Genomic DNA, 27,050 nt, shown 5'->3' on the forward strand with positions numbered 1-27,050 from the left:
GCGTCCCGCGCCCAGCCCGCGGGAGCTCTCGAGGCTCGCAGCGCGGCCGACCTTCGCCACTTCGTGGGCGACTGGCACTTCGGTGCCCGCAGGCTTCCGAGGGTACCTCGCGAGGCCCGCCCAGTCCTCGCCGCCCGCCCCTCCGCGCCCCACGTGACTTCCTGACGGCTGCAGGGACTGCCCTTCCCGGGCTAGGTTTCGTTTCCTCGGCAGCCTTGGAGCGCGGTTGCAGTAGTCGCGTCCCGACCCCTGGGAGCATCATGGCACAGCTGTGCCCCCTGGCCGAGGAGCTGTCGTGCTCCATCTGCCTGGAGCCCTTCAAGGAGCCGGTCACCACTCCGTGCGGCCACAACTTCTGCGGCTCGTGCCTGAACGAGACGTGGGCCGTCCAGGGCGCCCCATACTTGTGCCCCCAGTGCCGCGCCGTTTACCAGGCGCGACCGCAGCTGCACAAGAACACTGTGCTGTGCAACGTGGTGGAGCAGTTCCTGCAGGCCGAGCTGGCCCGGGAGCCACCCGCCGACGGCTGGACGCCGCCCGCCCGCGCCTCTGCACCCAGCCCGGGTGCCCAGGTGGCTTGCGACCACTGCCTGAAGGAGGCCGCCGTGAAGACATGCTTGGTGTGCATGGCCTCCTTCTGTCAGGAGCACCTGCAGCCGCACTTCGACAGCCCCGCCTTCCAGGACCATCCGCTGCAGTCTCCCGTTCGCGACCTGTTGCGCCGCAAATGTTCCCAGCACAACCGGCTGCGAGAGTTTTTCTGCCCCGAGCACGGCGAGTGCATCTGCCATATCTGCCTGGTGGAGCATAAGGCCTGCTCTCCCGCGTCCCTGAGCCAGGCCAGCGCCAACCTGGAGGTAAAGAATGGCCCGGGAGGGCGCAGAGGGCAGCCTGGGCCTGCTGGGTGGTGCAGAGGGGCCACCGGGGGCCTCTCTGCCACCCTCTGGACGCCCTGGGGGAGATGGGCCTGAATTCGAGGCCGAGGCATCTCCAATGTCAGAGTAGAAAGGGGCTGGGAGATTTTATAGTCCTCTGCCATCATCCATGAAGACAGGTTAGGTTGCTTGCCGTAAGCCTGTCTTTGTCTGATGGTGTTTATTTTTATTTTTTTGAGACAGGGTCTCGTCCCTCTCACCCAAGCTGGAGTGCAGTGGCAGAATCCCAGCTCACTGCAGCCTTGACTTCCCGGACTTAAGGGATCCTCCTACCTCAGCCTCAAGAGTAGCTGGGACCACAGACTCGCTAATTTTTTTACTTTTTTGTAGAGATGAGGTTTCGCCATGTTGCCCAGGCTGGTCTCAAATTCCTGAGCTCAAGCGATCTGCCCACCTCTACCTCCTAAAGCGCTAGGATTAAAGGCGTGAGCCACTGCACCCCACCATCTGATGGTGTTTAGTAGAGGGTTTTGAATGTCAACTATGAATCTTGGAGGTAACCTCTGTTCCCTCACCAAGTCCTGGTGGCACCCAGGAGGTGGATATGATTTAGTTTCATTTTACTGTTGAGGATACTGAGGTTCAGAGAAATGAACTTAGCCTGACCTAATGCAGTAAATGGCCACGCAGGCATTGCGACCCAGGTTGGTTCGATTTCATAGTTTGCATTTCTCCCCATGGACCAGCCTGGTATCCAGGTCCGTAGAGTCTGGAGCACCAAACAGTCCAGGAAGCTTGAGGTCATGTAAGCAAAAGCCTTTGGTGGGCCGGAGAGTTCGTGTGATCAGGAAGGGTTGTTATTAGAGGCCTAAGAGGGGGGGTGGGCAGCCTCCCAGTAACCACTGGATCAGAACCACAGGGAGAGCCAACACTCTTGCACCATAGTGTCCTCTGTCCTGGCCATGTGACTTTGAGCACAGGGTTTGGCCCCTGGACCTGGGTCCTCACCAGTATAGTGAGGCTGTGGGACTAGGTGGATTCCTAAGGGCCTTTCAGGTCTGCAATGTTTTTAGGTTGTCTGGGGATCATACCTTTCCCTTGTGGACTCAAAGCAGAGGCTGAAATCAAACCACCTTTTGTTACATCAGCCTAAGATCCAAAGCATGGCCTGATTTCATTTCATTCTCACAGCACCTTCAGGGAGAACAAGACCCGTCTTCGTGTTGTCAAAGGAGACAGTAGCCTGAGCAAGGTCAGAGTTGGGGGTCTGCATCCAGCTTTGTGTAGCATATAAGCTTGGCTTTTTTTTTTTTTTCCTTTTAGAGACAGGGTCTTGCTATGTTGCCTAGGCTGTTCTTGAACTTCCAGCCTCAAGGGATCCTCCCATCTCAGCCTCCTGAGTAGCTGGGACTACAGGTGTGCCACCATGCCTGGCTATAAACTTGGCTTTTTTTTTCCTTCTTTTAGAGACAGGATGTTACTCTGTCACCCAGGCTGGAGTACAGTGGGGTGATCATAGCTCACTGTAATCTCAAACTCCTGGGCTCAGGTGATCCTCTTGCCTCAGCCTCCTGAGTAGGTAGTACTACAAATGTGAGCCACCACACCTGGCTAAGTTATAAAAAATTCTTGTGTAAAGACAGGATCTCATTATGTTGCCTCGGCTGGTCTTGAACTTCTGGCCTCAATGCTCCTCCCATCTTAGCCTCCCGAGTAGCTGGGACTACAGGTGTGCTACCACCCGGCCTGGCTGTAAAATCAGATTTTTTTTTTTTTTTTGAGACGGAGTCTTGCTCTGTTGCCAGGCTGGAGTGCAGTGGTGCGGTCTCAGCTCACTGCAACCTCCGCCTCCTGGGTTCAAGCGATTCTCCTGCCTCAACCTCCTGAGTAGCTGGGACTACAGGCGTGTGCCACCATACCCAGCTAATTTTTGTATTTTTAGTGCAGACTGGGTTTCATCATATTGGTCAGGCTGGTCTCAAAGTCCTGACCTTGTGATCCACCCGCCTTGGCCTCCCAAAGTGCTGGGATTATAAGTGTGAGCCACCACGCCCAGCCCATATATATACATTTTTTTAATCTTTTCTTTTAGAGATAGGTTTTCACTCTGTCACCCAGGCTGGAGTACAGTGGCATGATCATAGGTCACTATAACCTTAAACCCTGGACTCAGGTGATCCTCCTGCCTCAGCCTCCTGAGTAGCTAGGACTACAAGCATGTGCCACCACACCCAGCTAATATTTTAAAACCTTTTTTGTAGAGACAGGATCTCACTATGTTGTCCAGGCTGGTCTTGTACTCCCAACCCCAAGGGATCCTCCCACCCCCACCTCAGCCTCCCAGAATGCTGGGATTACAGGCGTGAGCCAGGAGCCTGGCCTAAACTCTGCTGTTTATTCCTAACAACAGGCCTTCCTCTGCCAACGCCTGCCCTGCTGTCCTGACTTGCTGAGTCCTATAACAGGTCTGCTTTTTGAGCCCTGCTACTGCTGCCCATCACTGTTGGCAGAGCCAGTCTCAGCTGGGCAATGCCCTTGGCCTTGGGGGTTGGGTTGTCTTGGCCACTGGTATGGGCAGACTTGAGACTCTGGTGCCTCCCATGTGGAAGACCCAAGTCTCCAGTCTGTGAAGGGATCCTCAGAATTTCAAAAAGCCCTTTACCTTTGATTAGGGGATTATTGCTGCTACCAACGTTTTCGGGTCACTTTCCTTTGGTCTGGAGTCATGTGGGCACCATTCATGATGAGGGTACTGCTGCATGTGTTTGATTAATGGTGCATCACATCTTTCAAAATACAGGGCTCAGGGTGTAGTGCTATGAGCAGCTCTTGAAAGTGAAGCAGTTGGCAGCCTTGGGGTGTTATGAGGTCTCTTCCTGCTCGGAGGCCAGCAAGGCCGGATGTATGTAGGCCTGGTCTTTGGCCCACACCTTATCTTGGCCACTGTTAGAGGCCAGGTCGAAGGGCGGTGTCACAGAGGTCAAGTTTGAAACATCATGAGCAGCTTGGGCTTTTCGGATTGAGTTAGTGTGGCCTTGGTCCCTGCCTCCAGCCCCTACAGGTGACTGTCATTGGGTTGTTCAAATCCAGATTCAAGATCAGGTTCCGCCCAGAATATCTTGGGTGGAGTTGAAGAGTCTGGAAAGTGGAAGACAGGGCTAGAGTATGTTGAGTCTGCTAGTTTCGGGAAGGAAATGGTTTTTTTCTGGAAATCTCCAGCATGCTCAGTTTGGACATGTGTCTATGATTTTAATATCAGGATCTTAGCTGTGCCAGTTACTAGTAGTGTAGCTGGGGCAAGTCACGTAATTGTTCCATGCCTCAGTGTCTTTGTCTGTAAAGGCTGGGTAATTCCTACCTCGTAGTGTTGTTCTTAGCTTTAAGTAAGTTAATACAGGTAAAGCACTAGAACATTTCTGGCATACAGTAAGTGCATAATAAATACTAGCTGCTCTTGTTATAGTGGTGGTGATTTGCCTTCCCATTTCTGTGCCCCATTATTTCATCTGAGCAAGGAGGTAGGAGACTCAGATATTGATTATGAAAATTAATAGAAATCAGATGAGGATATTAGCTTCCGTCATACACAGTTTGCCTTTGTTTCTGGAGGTGGCGAGGATTGAGCAGATTTACGGCTGGGCTTCAGCCCCTGTGAGCTGCTTCATCTTTTTTTTTTTTTTTTTTTTTTGAGATAGGGTCTCACTTAGTCACCTAGGCTGGAGTGCAGTGATGCCATCTCGACTCAATGCAGCCTTAACCTTCCGGATTCAAACAATCCTCCTGCCTCAGCCCCCTAAGTAGCTGGGACTACAGGTGTGCACCACCATGCCTGGCTAATTTTTGTATTTTTAGTACAGACAGGGTTTTGCCATGTTGCCCAAGCTGGTCTCGAACTCCTGAGTGCAAATGATCCACCTGCCTGGGCCTCCTAAAGTGCTAGGATTACAGGCATGAGCCACTGCGCCTGGCTGGCTGATTCATCTTCCCAGCCCTTGGTGGTCCCAGTCTACAGTGAGCCTTGGACTCTGGTTTCTGTCTCCCTGCCCTGTGAGGCTGACAAAGGCTCCCAGCTTTGTTCTGGGATTGGCAGATGCCTCTGGAGTGAACATCCTTGATATCAGGCTTATCTCTCTGGGCCCCCTTCCCCCTTCTCCTGGACCTTGACTTCTTAATCCTCTGCTTGATTGGCTCTCCAGCGTCTTTTAGCAGATCTGCCCCCTGCCCCGTTATTTGGACTGCTTTCCTGGTTGTTTGCAGTGGGAGGACTGGTCTGAGTGGCCCCACCTGCCATTACCGAAGCAGCTGTCCCAGCTCGTTCTATTCCTGTGTGAGCTTGGCCACCTTGCTGTCTTCCTTGCCTGAGTTTCACTGGCTGTAAAATGGGTAATTAGAGAAGAAACTCATAATAATATAAGCTGACATGTAGTATGTTTTTCCTAAGATCCAGGCATTGGGCTGAGTACTTACATTGTTTCAATTAATCCTCCCAATATCCCTGTGAGCTGGGGACAGTTGTAGCTATTTTGTGTCCAAGAAAACTGAGGTGGGCCGGGCGCGGTGGCTCAAGCCTGTAATCCCAGCACTTTGGGAGGCCGAGACGGGCGGATCACAAGGTCAGGAGATCGAGACCATCCTGGCGAACACGGTGAAACCCCGTCTCTACTAAAAAATACAAAAAAAACTAGCCGGGCGAGGTGGCGGGCGCCTGTAGTCCCAGCTACTCCGGAGGCTGAGGCAGGAGAATGGCGGGAACCCGGGAGGCGGAGCTTGCAGTGAGCTGAGATCCGGCCACAGCACTCCAGCCTGGGTGACAGAGCAAGACTCCGTCTCAAAAAAAAAAAAAAAAAAAAAAAAGAAAACTGAGGTGAAGGACACAGCTGCACAGCTGGGAATTGGGACTGGAACCCTGGTCTGTACTGTCCTCTGAGAAGGATGAAGGGAGGTAGTAAGTATTAGAATACTTCAAAAAGCTCCAGGCAGGCAAGACTTGGGTGACAGAACTTGGGGTGGCAAGACTTGGGTGGAGTGGAAGAGGAAAGAATCTATCCTGTGGGATAGATCCAGGGATGGCTTCTGGTGGGGCTGGGCTGAAGAGGTGCATTCTCACCCTCATTTGTTTTCCCTGCAGGCCACCCTAAGGCACAAACTAACTGTCATGTACAGTCAGATCAACGGGGCATCGAGAGCGCTGGATGATGTGAGGAACAGGCAGCAGGATGTGCGGGTGAGTGGCAGGGCTCTCCAAGGCCAGCCCTGCCCTTTGGCTTCCCTCGCCTTCCAGGCAGGACAGGCGTGGCTCTCACCATGACAAGGCTGGTGTTGGGTGCACTCATGGTGTCAGAATGAAACATCAACCTTGCAAAGCATGCAGACCGCTGTGTGTCCGAGAGAGATCCTTTGCAAACCCGAACCGAAAATTACCTGTAAGCCCAACTGTGGGGGAAGTCATTATAAATTAGGGTTAAAAAGTAGTAATTCAAAAAAATGATTATGATATAAAGTGGGAGAAAAAGAGGAAGCAAAAGTATATACCTCCTAGGGTTGCATTTACAAAAAGGAAGTATATTAGTTTTGTAGGGCTACTGTAACAAATTGCCACCAACTTGGTGGCTTACAACAACAGAAATGTATTCTGGCAGAGCTCTGGAGGCCAGAAGTCCAAAATCAAGATGTTGGCATGGCCACACTCCCGAAGTCTCTAGAGGAGAACCCTTCCTTGCTTCTTACAGCTTCTGGTGGCTCAGGCATTCCTTGGCTTTTGACTGCATCACTCCAATCTCTGCCTCTGTCTTCACATATCTGCCTCTTCTTCCCTTAGTGTCTTCCATCTCCAATAAGGACCCTTGTCACTGGATTTAGGGAGCACCTGCGTAATCTAGGATGATCGAATCTCAAGATCTTTAATTGCATCTGCAAAGACCTCTTTCCTCAGTAAGATTACATTCACAGGTTCTGGTATATGGACATGTCTTTTGGGGGCCCAGCATTCAACCCATTACAGAGAGCATGGAAAGAAACTGAAAGGGAATATTATAGAAGGATCATAGTGGAAGTGTTGGAGTGGTAAATTAGGAATTGTTTTGTTCCCCGTTTTTCAGATTTTCAATACGTTTAAATTGCTTTTAAATGAAAAGATCAGATTTTTACCCCTTTTCAGAGCTGCAGCACCCAGTTTTATGGCAGCAGTTATGGTTTAATTAGATGAGATCTAGGTTAGAATACCAGCTCTGTCACATACTAGCTTATGTCGCTTTGGTCATGTGGACAGATCTTCGAGCCTTCGTTTCCCAGTTTGCACAATGGAATCACAACTTTCTGAAGATGATTGTGAGACAAATGAAAGAATGCACGTGAAAGTACCTGTATTTGTTAGAGGGCAGGCTATACTGCTATAACAAAGATACACCAAAATTCAGAGGCTTAAATATGATCGAAGTTTATTTTGCCAACTGACAGTCCAAACCCACACATGAGTAACCCAGACTAAGGGTTCATGTGATCATTCAGGGATTAAGGGTTCTCCCTTCTTATTACCCTACTATTCTACAAGGTATTGTCCCAACCTCTTTGACTGGAGCTGAGTTACCATTACATCTTTGTTCTAGCCTGTGAGAAAAGGGACAAAGAGGAAGTGGAGGACAATCAATTTTCCTCTACACAAGCGATACAGTGTTGCACATATCATTCCTGGGCGTGGGTCATTGGAAGGAGTTTTGTCACGTCACCTAGCCTAGCTGCAGGGGAGGCTGGGAAATGTAGTCTGAGTAGCCACATGCCCAGATGAAACTCCAGGGATGTTCTCTTACCAAAAGGAAAAAAGGGAAAATGAACACTGGGGGACACTTGTAGTCACATTAGAAGTCGCACAGTAAAAGATTGGCAGAGAAGGCTGGGCACGATGGCTCACGCCTGTAATCTCAGCACTTTGGGAGGCCAAGGCGGGTGGATCATCTGAGGTCAGGAGTTCAAGACCAGCCTGGCCAACATGGCGAAACCCCATCTCTACTAAAAATACAAAAAATTAGCCGGGTGTGGTGGTGCATACCTATAGTTCCAGCTACTCGGGAGGCTGAGGCAGGAGAATCACTTGAACCTGGGAGGCAGAGGTTGCAGTGAGCCGAGGTCATGTCATTGCACTGCCTGGGTGACAAGAGTGAAACTTCATCTCAAAAAAAAAAAAGCCAGGCGCGGTGGCTCACGCCTGTAATCCCAGCACTTTGGGAGGCCGAGGCGGGCGGATCACGAGGTCAGGAGATCGAGACCATCCTGGCTAACACAGTGAAACCCCGTCTCTACTAAAAATACAAAAAATTAGCCAGGCGCGGTGGTGGGCGCCTGTAGTCCCAGCCACTCGGGAGGCTGAGCCAGGAGAATGGCGTGAACCCGGGAGGTGGAGCTTGCAGTGAGCCGAGATCGCGCCACTGCACTCCAGCCTGGGCGACAGAACTAGACTCTGTCTCAAAAAAAAAAAAAAAAAAAATTGAGGAAGAAATACTTGAATTCCTCTCTTCCAGTCTACTGACTGGGTATTTGCAAAGAAGAGAAGTTTATTTGGCTCAAAGTTCTAGAGGCTGAGAGGTCCAAGAGCGTGCTTCCGGCATCTGGTGAGGATCATCCATGGCGGAAGGATGGAAGGCAGGAGAGCGGGACAGGAAAAAGGAGGTCAAACCCTGTGATAAGGACATGAATCCATTCACGAGGGCAAAGCCCTCACGATCTAATCACCTCAATGGCAATTCAGTCTCAGCATGAGCTTTGCAGGAGACATTCAAACCATAGCAGCTATTGAGGCTACCCAAGATGTGAAACAAAATTGCAGCTGCTAAAGCAGTGCTGTCCGGCAGAAATACAGTAGGAGTGCAGATGTAATTTTAAGTTAATTTGAATAGTACATGAGATTTATTTTATTTTATTTATTTATCTTTTTTAGAGATAGGTCCCACTCTGTCACCCAGGCTGGAGTGCAGTAGAGCAATCATAGCTCACTGCAGGTTTGAACTCCTGGGCTCAAGTAATCCACCTGACTCAACCTCTACCCCCCTTAGCTCCCCACTATCTAGGAGTACAGTCCATCTAATTTTTTTTTTTATTTTTGTAGAGAAAGGGTCTCTCTGTGTTGCCCAGGCTGATCTTGAACTCCTGGCCTCAAGCGATCCTCCTGCCTCGGTCTCCCAAGGTGCTGGAATTATGAGCATGAATCACTGCACCTGACTGAGATTAATTTTAATATTACAGTTTATTTAATTTGGCATATCTTAAGTATTATTCTTTCATCATATCATCAATTTAAAAGTTTTAAGGTATTTTACATTCCTTTTTTTGGTATGAAACCCTTGAAAGCCAGTATGTATTTTACACTCATGGCAAGTCTCAGTTTGGACTAGCCACATTTCACGTGTTCAGTAGCCACATGTAGCAAGTGGCTATGTTATTGGAAAGTACAGTTCTAGAGCATGATATTCTCTAGAACTTTTCCAGAGCTGCATCCTGACTTTTTATTTTGTTTTGTTTTTTGTTTCGTTTTATTTTGTTTTATTTTATTTTTATTTTATTGAGAGAGTCTCACTCTGTCTCCCAGGCTGGAGTGCAATGGCACGATCTTGGCTCACTGCAACCTCTGCTTCCTGGGTTCAAGCGATTCTCCTCCCTTAGCCTCCCAAGTAGCTGGGACTACAGGTGCATGCCACCACAACCAGCTCATTTTTGTATTTTTAGTAGAGACGGGGTTTCACCATGTTGGCCAGAATGGTCTTGATCTCTTGCTGACTTTTATTTTTAAAAATTGCCCATGAACCACCTTTAGCTTAAGAAATAAAATATCATCGACGCAGCCCCTCCCATCTGTTTCTCCCTTATTCTACCCCCTTTACTCTCTTCCAGAAGTAACCACTCTCCTGAATTTATTTATTCATTCTCACGTGTTTCTTTGTGCATATAACCATTCTGTTTGTTTCTAAGCTTTATTGAAAGAGCATCATATGGTGGATCTTCTTCTGCAAGTTGTTTTTCTCTCATGGAGATTCATCCAGGCATAGCTCCAGTTTATTAATTTTCATAACTCTTTAATATTCCATCCTATGAATACCTCCCAGTCTTCGCATCAAATCTTCTGATGGATGTTCAGGTTGATTCCAGGTTTTTGCTACTTCAGACAATGCTGCCTGTGAACATTCTTATGTGTGTCTCAGGGGCAGGTGGCTGCGATTTTTTGTAGCATAGATTCCTAGGACTGGAGTTGCTGAGTCAAAGCATATGAGCACCTCCAAATTTATTAGATATTGCCAAGTTGCTCTCCAAAGTGGTTTGTTCTCCCACAAAATACAGGTAAGAGTTCCTGGAACCCCACATCTCACCAATGCTTGAGGCTGCAGCCTTAGCATTTTTTCCCCTTTGATGAGTGTCCTCTTGCCTTGGCCCTCTCAGATGACTGCAAACAGAAAGGTGGAGCAGCTACGACAAGAATACACGGAAATGAAGGCTCTCTTGGACGCCTCAGAGGCCACCTCAACAAGGAAGATAAAGGAAGAGGAGAAGAGGGTCAACACCAAGTTTGACACCATTTATCAGATTCTCCTCAAGAAGAAGAGTGAGATCCAGACCCTGAAGGAGGAGATTGAACAGGGCCTGACCGAGGGGGATGAGTTCGAGTTTCTGGAGGTGGGTGGCCACGAGGCATTGTTGAATGGTTTTTGTTTTTTTGTTTTTTTGTTTTTGCCTGAGATCATGCTGTTGATAATAAGGCCCTCAAGGAGCTGGGGACTGGAAGAGGTCACTGGAAGCATCCCTGAGACACATGCTGTATTAGTTTTCTGAGCTGGGCAACAACTTACCACAAATGTAGGGGCTTCAAAAAATGTTTATTTATTCTCTCAGAGTTTCTCTGGCTCAGGAATCTGGACATGGCTTTATGGGTGGCCTGCATAGGGTCTCACCAGGCTACAGTCTGCGAGGGAAGGCCAGGCTGTTTCCTTTGGAGCTCAGGGTTGTCTTCCAAGCTCATGTGGTTGTTGGCAGAATTTAGTTCCTTATGGTTGTAGGACTGAGGCCCCCGCCCTCCAATTTCCTGCTGGTTATCTCTCAGATTGATAGCTGACTTCTTCAAGGCCAGCATGAGAATTTCTCCTCTAGAAAGGTGCAATCCCTCTTTTAAGGGCTTTTACCTGATTAAGTCAGGTCCACCCCAGATGATTGCCCTTTTGATGAACTCAAAATCAATTGATTTGAGATGCTAATTACACCTGCAATATTCCACCCCCTTTGCCATATCACATAACCTAATCACAGGAGTGATATCCTATTTCATTCACCGTCCTGCCCATGCTCAAGGGGAGGGCATTGTATAGGGTATGTACATCAGTTGGGGTCAGGGGCTTGAGGGCCGTCTTAGAATGTTGCCTACCACACACACTCCACCTCTTCCTCCTATCCTTCCTCCAGCAGCCCCTGGAAGTGTGTGTTAGTAGTCCCTTTTGCATTGCTATAAAGGAGTACCTAAGACTGAGTTATTTATTTATTTTATTTATTTATTTTGAGATGGAGTTTTGCTCTTGTCGCTCAGGCTGGAGTGCAGTGGCGTGATCTCGGCTCACCGAAACCTGTGCCCCCAGGTTCAAGTGATTCTCCTGCCTCAGCCTCCCGAGTAGCTGGGATGACAGGTGCACACCACCACGCCCAGCTAATTTTGTATTTTTAGTAGAGATGGGGTTTCACCATGTTGGCCAGGCTGGTCTCGAACTCCTGACCTCAGGTGACCCACCTGCCTCGGCCTCCCAAAGTGCTGAGATTACAGGTGTGAGCCACTGCGCCCAACCAGACTGAGTAATTTATAAAGAAAGGAGGTTTATTTGGCTCACAGTTCTACAGGTTGTACAAGCATGGCATCAGCATCTGTCTGGCTTTTAGTGAGGCCTTTGGTGAGGAAGGAAGCGTTTACTCATGGCAGAAGGTGAAGCTGGGAGCAGCCATGTCACAGGGTTAGAGGGGGAGCAAGAGACAGAGGAGGAGGTGCCAGCTTCCATTAAACAACTAGTTTGTGCAAGAACTCACCTGTTACCATGGGGAGGGGACCAAGCCATGCATGAGGGATCCACCCCCATGACCCGAACACCTCCCACCCTGCCCCATCTCCAACATTGGGAATCACATTCCAACGTGAGATTTGGAGGGGACAAACATCCAGACTGTATCAAAGTATCTTTCTAAAGCATGGGCCCCCTGCTATTTCTGGCCTCATGTCCCTTAGCACGGCCTGCAGGGTCCTGGGTGACTGGGCCCTGCCTGTGCCAGCAGCCTCATCTCTTATCACCCACCCCTGGGTCATGCCCTGTGCACTCACTGTTCCCCAGACACAGTGGGCGTGGGCGGGATGCTATGCCGGGCATTCTTGCCTAGTGAGTCGTATCCTTCCGGGGCCTTGGATCCCATTGTCCTGCCATATCGGTGTTCCCAAGCATGCCCCACTGCTTCTACAGTAGCATTGGGTGATGTTGTTTCAGATGTGCATTTTTTCATGGCTGTTTTGACTGTAAGCCCATCTCTTATTACCCCCATTCATCCTCCTGCAAATCTGACCAGCACATAGCAGAGTGCTTGGCATATAGTGGTGTGCCCCATTGGTTGGGTGACCTGCAGCTCTACCTGAAAGGCCTAGATTCCTTGTTCAGATCGGAGTGGGGAGACAGTGCAGAAGTGAATGGGAACCTTCTCTCTGTGCACTGAGGCCTGATGCGTGCCTAGTCTGGATGGCGTTAAGTTTCATCCCAAGTGCTCATTCCTGTCTGTTGGAGTAGCTGCCCTGAGCGCTCGAAGGTTCTGAGTGCACATCTAGGCCTCTTGATACTGTACAACCCTATTTTTCTCAAAGTTTGGGACTTCCAGGAAGACCCTCCTTTCCCATAAGATATTCCCTGGCTGGAATCCACATCCCTTGAGATGTTCCTGTCTGTTACCAGAATGTGTGATTAGAGCTGTTCCCCTAGGATTGGAGCGGTCCTGAGTTTCCTGTGCTTTTCCACCCTCAGCTAGAAAAGTGGAAAGAACATCGTCCTGGGGGATCAGAAGACCTCAGTCCCAGCTGTGTCTGTTCCCCTAGCTGGTGGAGTTCCTGGCAGGCTACCGGCCATGTCTAGACCTCAGTTTCCCCATCTGTAAGATCAGTGACCTCTGGGGACCCTTCCAGCTCCAGATTACTGTGTCTTCAAGTGTTATTTAAACTCCTGGTGACCTCTGGCCTGTAATTTGAGAAGGCTGATTGAACTTAGCACTCATGGGCCTAGGGGAGAGCTTCCTGCGGTTGGTGAAGACTGAGCCCAGGTCCCAGTTTCACCAGAGCTGCCTGCACTAACCCCCTGGCATGTTTCAGAAAGCATCAAAACTGCGAGGAATCTCAACAAAGCCAGTCTACATCCCCGAGGTGGAACTGAACCGCAAGCTGATAAAAGGCATCTACCATAGCACCTTAGACCTCAAAAACGAGCTGAAGCAGTGCATCAGGCAGCTCCAGGAGCCCACCCCCAGCTCAGGTGACCTTAGCAGCCCCCTGTGCTGCCCCCTGTGGAGCCCTGTAACCCGATGGGTCCCCTCAATGTTTTGGGATGGGAGACTGGGGCATGATCCCGAGCCCTGGGGCCTGAGTTTCAGGGCTCCTGAAACATCCGCCCTCCGTCTGGAGGCTGGTGGGGTGTCTGCTTCATCCTGACATTTTAGGATCTTTCCTAAAGCATTTTCGGGGACTTGATGTTCATGCTTGGACTTGCTGAACAGATAGGCTCTTTTGACCTGTGATCTTGAGGCCAACTTGGATGGGTTTTGAATGGGCTAGGGCTTGTTACTGTGTTTGGTGGGGGAATGGCTCGTTTGGGGGAGAAATCTAGAATTCCTCTGACACCCCCTTTTCATCACCCCATATCCAATCCATTGCCAAATTTCACTTCTTTCAATCTCCTGACTCAGTCTGCTGATCCTAGCGCTGCTTGCCTGTTCTCCATTGCCATCACCTGTCGCCCCATGACTGTGGCAGCTTCCTAAACCCTCTGCATCTGCTGCGGCAGCCAGAGAGATATTTTCATGATGCAGAGCTCATGTCCTGGGACCTATCCTGCTTTGCCCTCTCACTAGGCTTCCCATTACTCCCTGATGCAGACCAAACCCTTGACCCTGGTCTAGAAGCCAGCTCAGGCCCTGTTGGTCTCTCTCCAGCCCCAAGGTGCCCCCCACCCTCCTCTGGTACATCTCTCTGCATTCAGTTCCTCAAATATGCAAAACTTCCTGCCACAGTGCCTTTGTGTTTGCTCTTCCCCACTCTCCAGAAGGCTTGAACTCTACCGTCTTCACTCATTAACTCCTCTCACCCTTCAAAGATCTCCAAAACATTACATTTATATCCAGCCTCCCCTGCCACTGCTCCCACTCCTCAGACTGGGCCCAGGGTCCTTATCATCCTCCTGGGGCTCTTGCATGGGCAGTATCGCACTCTTCCTCGGGATCCCCATATATCTCCCTCATTAGGTTGTGATCTCTATGAGGTCAGGGGCTGTGGCTTATTTATTTATTTATTTAGAGACAAGATCTTGCTCTATCGCCCAGGCTGGAATGCAATGGCGTGATTATAGTTTACTGTAACCTCAGACTCCTGGGCTTAAGCGATCCTCCTGCCTCAGCCTCCCGACAAGCTAGGACTATAGATACACAACATCTTGCCTGGCTAATTAAAAAAAAAAATTTTTTTTTTTTTTTTGAGACAGAGTCTCACTCTATCACCCAGGCTGGAGTGCAATGGCCCAAATCTTGGCTCACTGCAACCTCTGCCACCTAGGTTCAAGCATTTCTCCTGCCTCAGCCTCCTGAGTAGCTGAGATTACAGGCATGTGCCACCACACCCGACTAATTTTTATATTTTTAATAGAGACATGGTTTCACTATTTTGGTCAGGCTGGTCTTGAACTCTCGACCTCAACTAATCTGCCTGCCTCAGCCTCCCAAAGTGCTGGGATTATAGGCGTGAGCCACTGGGCCCAGTCTAAAAAAATTTTTTTTTGTAGAGCCAGGGTCGCGCTCAGTTGTCCAGACTGATCTTGAGCTCCTGGCTTCAAGTGATCCTCCTGCCTTGGCCTCCCAAAGCACTGGGATTACAGGCTTGAGCCACTGTGCCTGGCCTGTCTGATTTTTCTTCAACGCTATTTCCCTAGTGCCTAGCACAGAGCCTGGCCCATAGTAAATCTCTGTTGTGTAGCCCAGGATTGGGCTTGAATCTCAGCTTGGCCTGCCGAGTGTCCTTGCAGAAGGGCTTCTGAAATCGGTGGTGGTGCAGCCCCATTGTGGAAGTGCTGCGTGGGGGCAAAGCTATAGGTGGCTGGTATGTGGGAGGAAGGGAGAGAAAGAACGGTGGGAAAGGAACAAGTGTTGACCCAGCCTCCGCTGCACGACCTTGATCTCATTCAGGAGTCACATCAACCATGAGCAAGGTGAAGTCATCCCCATTGTGTGCTCGAAGAAACCAAAGCCCAGAGAAGTCCAGAGGCCACCGAGCTGGGTGCTGGTGGAAAAAAGACTTGACCCTCGCTACATTTTAAGTCAGAGAAAAGAGGGAACACACCAAACTGGTTCTTAGATCACCTTGTTTGTAGCTCTTGTAACGGATGGGATGGGGAAGGTTGGAGGAAGGGGCTGTCTGTGTAAACCCTCTGCAAAGCTGGCTTCTAAGGTCAGTGAGAGGAGCCACACACACTGGGCCCTTCTTCTGTGACACAGGTGACCCTGGAGAGCATGACCCAGCGTCCACACAGAAATCCACACGCCCTGCGAAGAAGGTCTCCAGTAAGTAGCCCCACCCCTGTCTCCATGGCAACAGCATGGGCTGTGGCCTCCCCAGGCTCTGGCCAAGTCACTTCCAGCCCATCCCGAGTCACTGTGGAGTCTGGACCTCAGTGAGAAAGAAGTTGGCGGCAGTCCCCACTGCAGGGGGTTGCAAGGCTGTGGCAGAAGCTCCCCTGTCCATCAGCATTGCATTTTGGGGCTGCCTGGAACGGCAAGATGCCTGAAGCTGGCTTGTTTTGAGAAATATTTACTATACCCAAGTCCCTGGGCAGAGCCTTGGGTGAGGAGACTGATGGTGGTCCGGGAAGGGCGGAGGCTAAACCTCCTCGGCATCTCAGCAGCGTTCAGTCTCTGGGTTGTAATGGGCTTCTGCTATTACCATGTTTCTCAACCTTTTTTTTTTTTTTTGGTTTCTCACTATTGCCCTCCTTCTGCTTCATCCCCTGAACCATTTGAGAAAATTTTTTTTCCTAATTACAAGCCATGAAATTTTAATACCTCCCATCTACTGCATAACTGTTTATGTTCTGTGCTTTTACACATAAAAAGAGTAATCATTTTTTACTCCCCCTCCCCTAAGGATCCATTTTGGCCTCCTAGGGGTACTATCCCCCTCATTGGGCAGGCACCTGCCATTGACATGGGGGTTGGGGAGAAGAGTGATCCTGTTCTGCAAATGTGGACAACAGTGATATCGAGACCACAGGATGATTGTGAGTGATGAGGGGACACTGACTATGAGAGCTCTTTATGAGCCGTATACCACTGAGATGTCCATATACCGCTGACATGTCCATATACCGCTGACATGCCCATATACCAGTGAAATGTCCATATACCGCTGAGATGTCCATATACCGCTGAAATGTCCATGTATCACTGAAATGTCCATATACCGCTGACATGTCCATATACCGCTGACATGTCCATATACGGCTGAAATGTCCATATACTGCTGAGATATCCATATACCGCTGAAATGTCCATATACCGCTGAGATATCCATATACCGCTGACATGTCCATATACTGCTGAAATGTCCATATATCGCTGACATGCCCATATACTGCTGACATGCCCATATAGTGCTGACATGTTCATATACCACTGACATGTCCATATACCACTGAAATGTTAGCTGTCATTGCTTCCCTGAAAAGTCGGTGTGAACCCAGGAGGGCTGGCTGTACACTGCTGGTGTTGGGGGGGATGAGAGAGCCAGGGCTTGCTCTTTTTTGTTGTTGTTGCTTGTGCTTAGTGTTTAGGTCTCCTGTAGCAGGCAGAGTGTGGTATCGGTCCCTGAATGGAACAGAGTCAGGGCTGGGATGCCTGGTGCAGATGGAGGAGAGAGCCCTTAGCTGGGCCGGAAAACTTCAAAGGGTGCTTTATGTGAAAAGGGAAGTGAAAGAGCAAGTGGAAAATACTGTTGGCCTGTGTTCTTCCTCAGTCACCTTCCTCTGAAAGCTCGTCCCTTGGTATGAATGAGCTGGGGATGCTGGCCAGCAGGCAGGTGTGTTCCCCGGTGAGGTGAGGTCCTCCTGTCACAGCAGAATGACACCCTGGAGAATAAAGTTCGGGAATGAATCGAGGCTCCTGTAGGCTGAAATGGGGAACTAGGGGAGGAGGGATGGACTAGTCCTAGTGCAGAAAGATGTCTAAGGGTAGGTGATGAGGGAGGTGCCTGTGCCCTAGACTGATATCACAGCCTGGGCCTCCCAGGATGCTGGTCCACAGGGAGTAGGTGGGAAAGTGGCAGAAGGTGAGGAAATGGGGCAGAGAGTGAGCGACGGCGAGTGATGTGACCTTGAAGTAGGAGAAGCGGTAGCGGGAGCGTCGTGGTGTGACAGAGTTCTGCTGGGGAGGTAGAGGGTAATAGGAGAGAGCGGGGCTTATCTGTGATGTCAGGTGTCCTGCAGGTGGGCAGAGATATGATTTCAAAAACACCCTTTTTTGTTCCAGTGTTGTGGAAGGTGGCAAAGAAGGAACCTGGAATCTTCTAGCCCACTTGAGTGGACTTTGGACTCACCTGGAGGGCTTGTACGCCACAGATTGCTGGTCTCACCCCCAACCTTTTATGATTCAGTGGCTCTGGCTTGGGGCCCAAGAATTTGCATTTACTATTTTTTAAGAGACAGAGTCTCACTTTTTTGCCTAGGCTGGAGTGCAATGGTGCGAACAGAACTCATTGCAGCCTCAAACTCCTGGGCTCAAGTGATCCTCCTGCCTTAGCCTCTTGAGTAGTTAGGACTATAGGCATGTGCTACCAAACCAGGCTAATTAAAACAATTTTTTTTTTTTTTTTTTTTGTAGAGATGGGATATTGATATGTTGTCCAGGTTGATCTTGAACTCCTGGCCTCAAGCAGTCCTCCCGCCTCAGCCTCCCAAATTGCTGGGATTGTGGGAGTAAGCTACAGTGCCTGACCAATAATTTGCATTTTTTAGGGGTTCTCCGGTGATGCCACTGCAGCTGGCTTGGGCACCAGACTTTGAGAACGACTATTTTAGCCAAACTCAGTTCCTGTTGGTAGACACTCCAGATATTTTTAAAAGATTTGGCAAGCTTTTTTCTTTTTCTTTTTCTTTTTTTTTTTTTGAGACAGGGTCTCATTTTTTTTGCCCAGGCTGGAGTACAGTGGCAAGAACACAGCTCACTGCAGCCTCATCCTCCTGGGCTCAAGCAGTTCTCCTGCCTCAGCTCCCAAGTAGCTGGGACTACAGGTGCGTGCCACTAGGCCCGGCTAGTTTTTTTTTTTTTTTTTTGTAGAAATGGGGTTTCCCCATGTTGCCCATGCTAGTTTCTAATGCTTGAGCTCAAGTGATCACTGCACCTCGGCCTCCCAAAGTGCTGGGATTCCAGGCGTGAGCCACCGTGCACCCAGCCCTTGGCAAGCTTTTTTTTTTTTTTTTTTTTTGTTTGCTGATTACCTATTTGGTTTTTATTTGTGTTTTTTCCTTTATGGAAATATGATTTACCTGCAGTAAATCTCTTTTTTCCCTGCAGTAAATCTTAAATGTGCAGTTAGATCTATTTTGACAAATGCATACCATGTGTTACCATTATCCAAATCAAGATAAAGGATTTCCCTTGCTCCAGAAAATTCCTTCATGCTCCTTATTAGTCGGTCCCTGCCCCCACGACCACTCATGCTGGTTTCTATCACTATAGATTCATTTTGCCTGCTGACTCCTTCTATTTTTCAAGTTAAAACATCCTTTTATTTGTCTGGATCAAATTAATGCACATGAATGTTACTATTTTGAAAATGTCATTGTGTTGCACCTTAAAAGATTTTAATTCTGAAAACTTTCTTTTGCAGAAGAGGAAAAGAAATCCAAGAAACCTCGTAAGTTATACATTTCTGCAACTGTTTATTTCTTGAGACTGCCCAAGCACAGAACTAAATGCTGGTAGAGAGAGTCGACCTCGCTCATCAGGGTTCCGTGGTGGGTTCTATATGAGTCCATTCTGTAATGGCAGCAGGCCTGAGGCTGGAGGGGTGGACAGCATAAATGAGATGAATAAGGTGACTTTAGCCTGGTCTGGTGTCCCCTGTGTTGCCCTGCTGTTCAGGCGTGTGTTTGTAGAAGCGGGTCTTCATCAGTGTGGAAGGGAGTAGAGGCCATCCCGTTGCTCTGTATTATGTTTCTCTTTCCTTACCCCCAGCCTCTGTCCCTGCCTCATCCAGCAAGCTTCCCACATTTGGAGCCCCGGAACAGTTAGTGGATTTAAAACAACCTGGCTCGGAGGGTGAGTTATCACAGGCAAGGAGCTTTGGGGTGTCCACTCGGAGTTTGTTCTGCAAATCGCTCTCTGTTTCCTCTCCCAGCTGCAGCCAAAGCCACCAGCTTGCATCCGAACTCAGCAGCTCTCAAGGCCAAGGTGCTGGAGACCTTCCTGGCCAAGTCCAGACCCGAGCTCCTGGAGTGTGAGTAGCTTCGGGGCTGGTGCGCAGTTCCACTGGTTCTGTCTCTTCTGTGCCGCTCTGTGCAGCTCTCTGAGGCCGCTGGCTGGCTGTATCAGCCGCTCCCCTTCACTTGTCCTCTACTTTGCTCCCTTATTTTCTCCCAGTCATCAGTGCCTTTCTTTACTTTTCCTAACCAGCTCAGGTTTCACAATCGGTCCTTTGACTCTCCCTCTTGCCGTCTAGTCTGGCCCAACTGAGCTCACCTTTCTCTGTGGGTTGGCGCCTGCATGTCCCCTGCAGAGAAGGCAGGGCGATTGTGGTCACCAGCCTTCACTGGGCGTCCCATTGCCGGCACACCTGCCCTGCATCTCCTGTCTCCTCCCCACTACTCTCCAGAGCCACCATTCCCAAGACTTCCCACTGGCCATAGCTCCAGCCTTCTCCCTGTCCCTCCCACCTTCTTCACGGAAAAGACAGACACTGTAAAAGGGGCTCCCCCTGCTCTGTTACTGTCATCACATCTGCTTCTACCATGCCCCCTTTCTCACTTCCTGGCCCCTTTCCCAAGGCTAGTCCCTGGCCCTGGGCTCTGGAGTCTGCTCCCCATGCGCTCTCTGGAATCTTCTGCTCTTTCTTAGGCCTTCCCATTCCCATCTCTTCACCCTCAGCATCTCTACCTAGGCTTGCCTATCTGTAGCATGTTTACATCTCTCCAAATCACAAAAACCCAGCAAAACTGTCTCAGCTGCAGCTCTGTTTTCTGCCTCCCTTTCACCAGAATGCTTGTTAAAAATACAAATTACTAGCTGGGTGCGGTGGCTCATGCCTGTAATCCTAGCACTTTGGGAGCCCGAGGTGAGTGGATCACCTGAGGTCAGGAGTTCAAAACCAGTCTGGCCAACATGGCAAAAACCCATCTCTACTAAAAATACAAAAAATTAGCCAGGCGTGGTGGCACATGCCTATAATCCCAGCTACTTGGGAGGCTGAGGCACGAGAATCACTTGAACCTGGGAGGTAGAAGTTGCAGTGAGCTGAGATTGTGCCACTGCACTCCAGTCTGGGCAACAGAGTGAGACTCTGTCTTAAAAAACAAACACACACAAACAGAAAACCCCAAAAAACAAATTACTGGGCCCTGTTCCAGTCCTACAAGATGAGACTCAGGCAAGCACAGAAAGCTGTATGATTAGCTCATTTCCTCCATGATCCTTTTGAGGACAGTTGGGGAAAAGCAGCTCTGCAGATTGTCTACATTGGTGGCTCTCAGCTGTAGCCACGTGTTGGAAGCCTGGGGAGTTTTTAAAATCCCTGATGCCAGGCTGTCCTCCAGACTGATTCATTCAGAATCTCGGTGTTTGGCTGCCCAGGGTTGCAGTGTGGGGCCGAGGTGGGAGCCTGAAGTCTAATCCTTGTGCCACTGCAGTCTGACCTGTGTCCTGCCCTTGACCCAGGCAGCTCTGAGGTCATCAGTGTCCTCTGTGTCACAAAATCCAAGGGATGCCTTTCAGCTTTTATTTAGCTTCACCTGTCAGTGGCATTCCTCCTCCTTCTGACACTCTCTCCTCTTGCCCCTTGAGCCACTATACCCCCGGGGTTTCCACCCACCCCTCCTTTGCAAGCTCGTCCAACCTGGAAGTGGGTGGAGTTCCGTTGTCAAGGCCAGGCCTAGGGCCCTCCCACTTTCCGTCTTCTTGTTTCCTCTGCACCCATGTGCAACTCTCCAGGCAGCACCTGCCAGTGGTACCCACTTCCATGTGGTGGCCAAAACCAATCACTGAAAAATATAGCCCTTCCTTTATCATAAGCAGCTGCAGCAGGCTTGGTGGGGATCTGTGGGTCCCTTGCTTTCTCAGGCTGGCCTTCTTGTAGCCCTCCGCTGTCCCTGCCCCCCATGAGAGGCCCAGACCAGCCCTGGGCGCAGCTAACTCTTGCCCAAGCTGCTAGCAGCGGTGCTGAACCACGTGTTTCAGGAGCTGCTGTGCACTCTGTGGCAGAGCCGCATAAGCCGGGAAAGTAAAGTTCTATCAACTTAGGGCCTTTTCCACCCCCAGCTTATTCATTTTGCCTGGAGGGAAACTCGGGCTTCAGTGAAAAGTGTCATGTCCCGAGCCACCTAGCAAGTGAGTAAGGACAAAAGAGACTAGGGTGAAAGCCCAAGTCTCTTGGTTCCCAAGTTCCCAAGCTAGGTTTGTCCCTGTCTGCCTTGCTGCCCCATAAGCTATCTCCCATGGGTCCAGGATCGCTTGTGAGGGCGGAGGCAGAGGAGATTGAGTATGGGGATGACACTAAGGGGAGCTTAATCCTCAGATGTCCTGGAACTGCTTGTAAATGGCAGAAAGAGTAGGGAGGGCATTCTCGTGTCACACCAAGAATATAGTCAGGCCATGTCTGTGCTTACAGACCTCGCTTGGCTCCCTGCTGCCCACCAGTTAAAGTCTAGACTCCTGAGCCCTGCCCTTTCCAACCCCATCATGTTTCTCTTCTCCTGATGCATCTGTGTTCCCAGCCACCCAGCTTCCCCAATCCTGGCACATGCCAACCCTCTTGGCACTCCGTGGCTTCACCCTCACTGTTCCTTCTGTCTGGAACAGCTTTTCTCTCTCTGTTCTTCTCTGTCTAGTTCTCATCATCTGTTACTTGGCTCCAATGCCAGCCTGCCAGTGAAATGTTCCCCAACTGTAGCATCAGTTGCCTTGTCTCTGTGTCCCTACAGTGTGTGCCTACCCTTTTGGCAGAGTGTGAGTCTCATCATGTTGTTACTGATGGACTTGCCTTGCTTGTTGGAGTGTGAACTCCATGAGGCCAGGCACCTCGTCTCTCTGGTTCACGGTTGTGTATCTTGTGCCAGAATCTGGTGTCAGTCAGGTGCCTGGTAAATGGTTTTGGATGGATGAATGGACAGACATATGGATGACTGATAGATGATAGATGGCTGGCTGGCTGGACAGAATAGATGGATGAATGGATGGATAGATGAGCTGATGAATAATGGTAGGTAGATGGATGGATAGATAAATGGACAGATAGATAGATGGGTGGATAGATTAATGAATGAATGAATGGATAAATGGAAAGGCAGAAGGATGGATAGATAAGTGGATAGATGGATGAATGGAAGAATGGATAGATAGGTAGATAGATGGGTATATGGATAGATGGATGGATGGATACATGGATGGATTGATAGATACATGGATAGATGGATGAATAGACAGACAGATGAGTGGATGGATGGACCAATGGGTAGATGGGTGCATGGATGGATAAAACTAGTGAATAAATAGTACCACTTTGGGAAAGGTCTAAAGGTGAGAGCACTTTGGGCCCCTTGTAATTAATTCCTTGGGATGATGTTTTCTCAGATTACGTTAAAGTCATCCTGGACTACAACACCGCCCACAACAAAGTGGCTCTGTCAGAATCCTATACAGTAGCTTCTGTGGCTGAGATGCCTCAGAACTACCGGCCGCATCCCCAGAGGTTCACATACTGCTCTCAGGTGCTGGGCCTGCACTGCTACAAGAAGGGGATCCACTACTGGGAGGTGGAGCTGCAGAAGAACAACTTCTGTGGGGTAGGCATCTGCTACGGCAGCATGAACCGGCAGGGCCCAGAGAGCAGGCTCGGCCGCAACAGCGCCTCCTGGTGCGTGGAGTGGTTCAACACCAAGATCTCTGCCTGGCACAATAACGTGGAGAAAACCCTGCCCTCCACCAAGGCCACGCGGGTGGGCGTGCTTCTCAACTGTGACCACGGCTTTGTCATCTTCTTCGCTGTTGCCGACAGGGTCCACCTGATGTATAAGTTCAAGGTGGACTTTACCGAGGCTTTGTACCCGGCTTTCTGGGTGTTTTCTGCTGGTGCCACACTCTCCATCTGCTCCCCCAAGTAGGCAGGCTGTAGACACTTGGGCTGACTGCCTGCAGAGGTCCCAAGACCCTAGTGAAAATGCAGCAGGCAGAACTCTCCTTAGACAATTCCCCAAGAGGTACCAAGGATTGGGAGCATGGGAGGGGAGCTGGTGGGAGGGTGGGATATGGGATTTAGCCAGGAAAGGGGTGAGGGTGATTGTGTTGTAGGTGAGGAGGCATTTCCACCCCTCGGTGCCTATCAGGGCAGAGTGACCTGCTCCCCATTGTTCTGGAAATCTCCAGGCTGCTGGGCAGCTGGGCAGAGCTCTGGGGAGTGAAGTCATGAGTGCCCGATTCCTCTTAGAGAAAATCCATAGCTACTGTAGGTTCTGTCTTGGGTCACTTGGATCTGAAGGCTGCCCCTTTGCTCTCTGGGGTAGCCTTCAGATCTTGGTATTTTGATTACTCGCTACAGATGTTTTTAAAATTCCAAAGCCATTGAGTTTCCATATTATATAACCTCCATTACCCGCATGTTGGGGCTTGATCTCCTGGTCATTATCTGTGCTTGAGGAAACATCCACAGCAGTCTCTCCCCAGAACAGAGTTTCCTAAAGAAGCATGCCCTCTTCCTCCACTGGAACATAGTGCATTCCCTTCCTACCCTGCTCACCCATCGCCCCCCCATTGATGGTTTTCAAACAGGAAACTTTTCAGCTAAGGCTTCAGACCGTGATTGGAATGAGCCTGTGTTGGATTTGTGATTCAAGATCACGGTGACCCTGATCCAGTTTGGGTGGAAATCCTTCCCAAGTATCATGAGAAGCATCTTGGCAGAGATGCTTTGGTGGCAGCCATGAGCTTTGCTGGAGGCCTTGCTTCCCATATCCTTGGCTGAGGGGCAAGGAACTCTGCCAGGCGAGGGGGACGCTGCCCTGGGTCAACAGAAGCCTGGTGGGTTTGCTCGTGTTAGAGTGTCCTGCCTTCTTACTGACAACTCTCCTCAGCGATAGCCTCTCTCCCCTGGATTGTGAGATACGGAGTGACAGTGCAGGTACCACTGAGGCTAGCACAGTCAAGCAGCCAGCTAAGCTGGATCCCTGAAGCCTGCTATCACGCAGACAGGCTGTGCAGCTGCCTCGGGACCACACTAGGCCACTTGCTGGGGCGTCAGCCTATCACCAAAAGGGTCTTTTAGCAAACCTCATGGGGAACAGGAACATTCCTGTTCATCCCTGGCCACAGGCTGCAGACCCAGCAATGGCCCTCGCGTGAGTCAGAGCCTGGAGCTGGCCCTAGCCCCTTCTACTGCCTTCCTCGTTTGAGCCAATTCTATAAGCTCACATTGATCAGGGAGGGAAAGAGCTAAAGAGGGTCACACAAGTGGCTATTTTCCCTGCAGTGTTTCTGTGCGGTGAAAATAACCCAGTCCACTAAGGGGCGGGAGTGAATGGATTGCTGGATTTTCCCCAAGCTCCTTATAGCCTGATGTCATCAGGATGTGAATGTGAGGAATTTACCCTCTTAAAATGAAATGAGTCCAACTCTGGGCTTTGCTTAGAGGAGAGCTCCTGTCAGGCTTTTTATAATATGAAAAGAGGTCACCATTGGGGAAGTAGAGACCCCAGACCTTTTCATATGGATATCTGAGAATATAATGTATCTCAGGCCTTGTGCTGGAACTCTAGGGCACTCTAGGCAGGCTCAGAACCCTTGATATTCCTTATAGGTACACACCTGACATGCAGGTACATACCTGATCGGTGTCATCTCCTAACAAGGATTTTCAGTTCCTCGAGAGCAATAATCTTTGTAGGAAAGACATCCCTGCAATAGGTGATATGTGGTCCTTAGAAGTTTTCTTCCTTTACTGCTTGGAAGAAAAGTTCTTTGGTGATTCTTCTCTGCTTTTGAAGATGATCAAAAGCATCTTCATTGATTTTCTGAAATGAAAGCCTTGTCTGAAACCAATTAATACTTGGGAAACAGCTGGGCTTGGAGGAGTAGAATGCCAGAGATAAATCCGTGGCTCCTGCTCTGGCTTTCTTCTGCAGAAATAAGGGTAACAGTAAGGCCCCTTCCCTGGCAAATGTGCAGCTTGGGACAGGGAAGCATGAGACCCTCTGTTTAAAACAGAGTCAAGTAGGTAACCAAAGCCAAGCTCTGTGCAAGGTGCTTTGGAGTTGTAAATTGAGGAATGCATCCTTGCTGTCTTGAACCATTCTGTTTGCAATGGTAAGACCTTACATAACCTAGCCTTGCAGGGCCGCCACACACCCCTGGAGTCCTAGAGTTGGAGGAACCTTTGTATCCATCTGACTTCTCATTTTGCAGAATATGATGAGAAAGTAGAGGATCACTCTGTTCACCACTCTTGCTGTTCCATTAGGGAGGAGATGCCTGATAGCATGTGTGAGGGAAACACTCTGGTACACCAGGAAGTATCAGAAATTCCCAGAAACACACACATAAAATACTATCCTAGACCCAGGTACTGGGGACTGTCTCAGTCAGTGTGGCATGATAAATAAAAGGTTAGGATCAAGTCTTTGTATTTCAAGATGTGGTAGCTGATTATTCCTGTTTTAAGTACTCTGAAATCGATCTGCGATCAATAATACTAATATGTTATCTTTTACCATATTCTGCCTCTTACTATTGATTTTAATTAGTTAGGAGTATTTGAACTGTTATTTCTTGAGCTTAATATTTTTTTAGAGTTAATTCTTTAAGGAGATAATCACGGCTGTAGACAAGGCCAGGGCTGGCTGATGTGCCTTAGAAGCTTTGAATGCAATAAAGCGGTGTTTGGCATTCTCTCCTGCATTGTAGTGCAGGTAGAAAATGCTATTTGTTCGTCATACTGTTGTCAACAGATGAGCCACCCACTACAGATGGCTACTACGCAGGGACCTGCCCAGGCCTCACCCAGGGCTCCCAAATGTCGAGATTTCTGCAGACCTATAGCCAGCACACTTAGTCTTGCCCCAGTAGAGCTCCTCTTCGGGAAGCTTTTGATAAGGAATTCTCAGACCGATAGGATGTCTGTCTGGGCTTTGCTGTGGGACAATCCTAACTGCGGGGGCTAGGGGAAAGCGGGGCAGTATTGATCAAAGAGTAAGCCACACACGGATAATCAGTTGCTAGGGATGGAGGTTTGAGGGTTCATTATATTATTCATTTTACTGTTGTATATGTTTGAAAATGTCTATAAATAAAAAGCTTTAAAAAAAAAAAAGAGGCCGGGCGCGGTGGCTCAAGCCTGTAATCCCAGCACTTTGGGAGGCCGAGGCGGGCGGATCACGAGGTCAGGAGATCGAGACCATCCTGGCTAACATGGTGAAACCCCGTCTCTACTAAAAATACAAAAAACTAGCCGGGCGTGGTGGCGGGCGCCTGTAGTCCCAGCTACTTGGAGGCTGAGGCAGGAGAATGGCCTGAACCTGGGAGGCGGAGCTTGCAGTGAGCCGAGATCGCGCCACTGCACTCCAGCCTGGGTGACACAGCGCGAGACTCCGTCTCAAAAAAAAAAAAAAAAAAAGAGAAACAAAAATAGTTCAGGGCAGCAATGGGTCCTCCCTGTTCAGTGGATTTTATCCT

At 49.5% G+C, this 27,050-nt stretch overlaps 1 protein-coding gene across 1 annotated transcript; it reads left to right on the forward strand.

Annotated features, from left to right (window-relative positions):
- The first annotated feature begins 193 nt into the window (after positions 1-193).
- Positions 194-26,664, forward strand: TRIM25 (tripartite motif containing 25). Its single transcript, XM_025362764.1, has 9 exons — positions 194-857; positions 6,004-6,099; positions 10,299-10,532; positions 13,237-13,396; positions 15,624-15,689; positions 19,009-19,035; positions 19,356-19,439; positions 19,519-19,617; positions 22,962-26,664. The coding sequence occupies exons 1-9, from the start codon at positions 261-263 to the stop codon at positions 23,489-23,491; spliced, it is 1,893 nt and encodes a 630-aa protein (XP_025218549.1). The 5' UTR covers positions 194-260; the 3' UTR covers positions 23,492-26,664.
- Positions 26,665-27,050: the final 386 nt, after the last annotated feature.

Source organism: Theropithecus gelada, chromosome 16 (genome assembly GCF_003255815.1).
Source record: "Theropithecus gelada isolate Dixy chromosome 16, Tgel_1.0, whole genome shotgun sequence".
Classification (NCBI taxonomy): domain Eukaryota; kingdom Metazoa; phylum Chordata; class Mammalia; order Primates; family Cercopithecidae; genus Theropithecus; species Theropithecus gelada.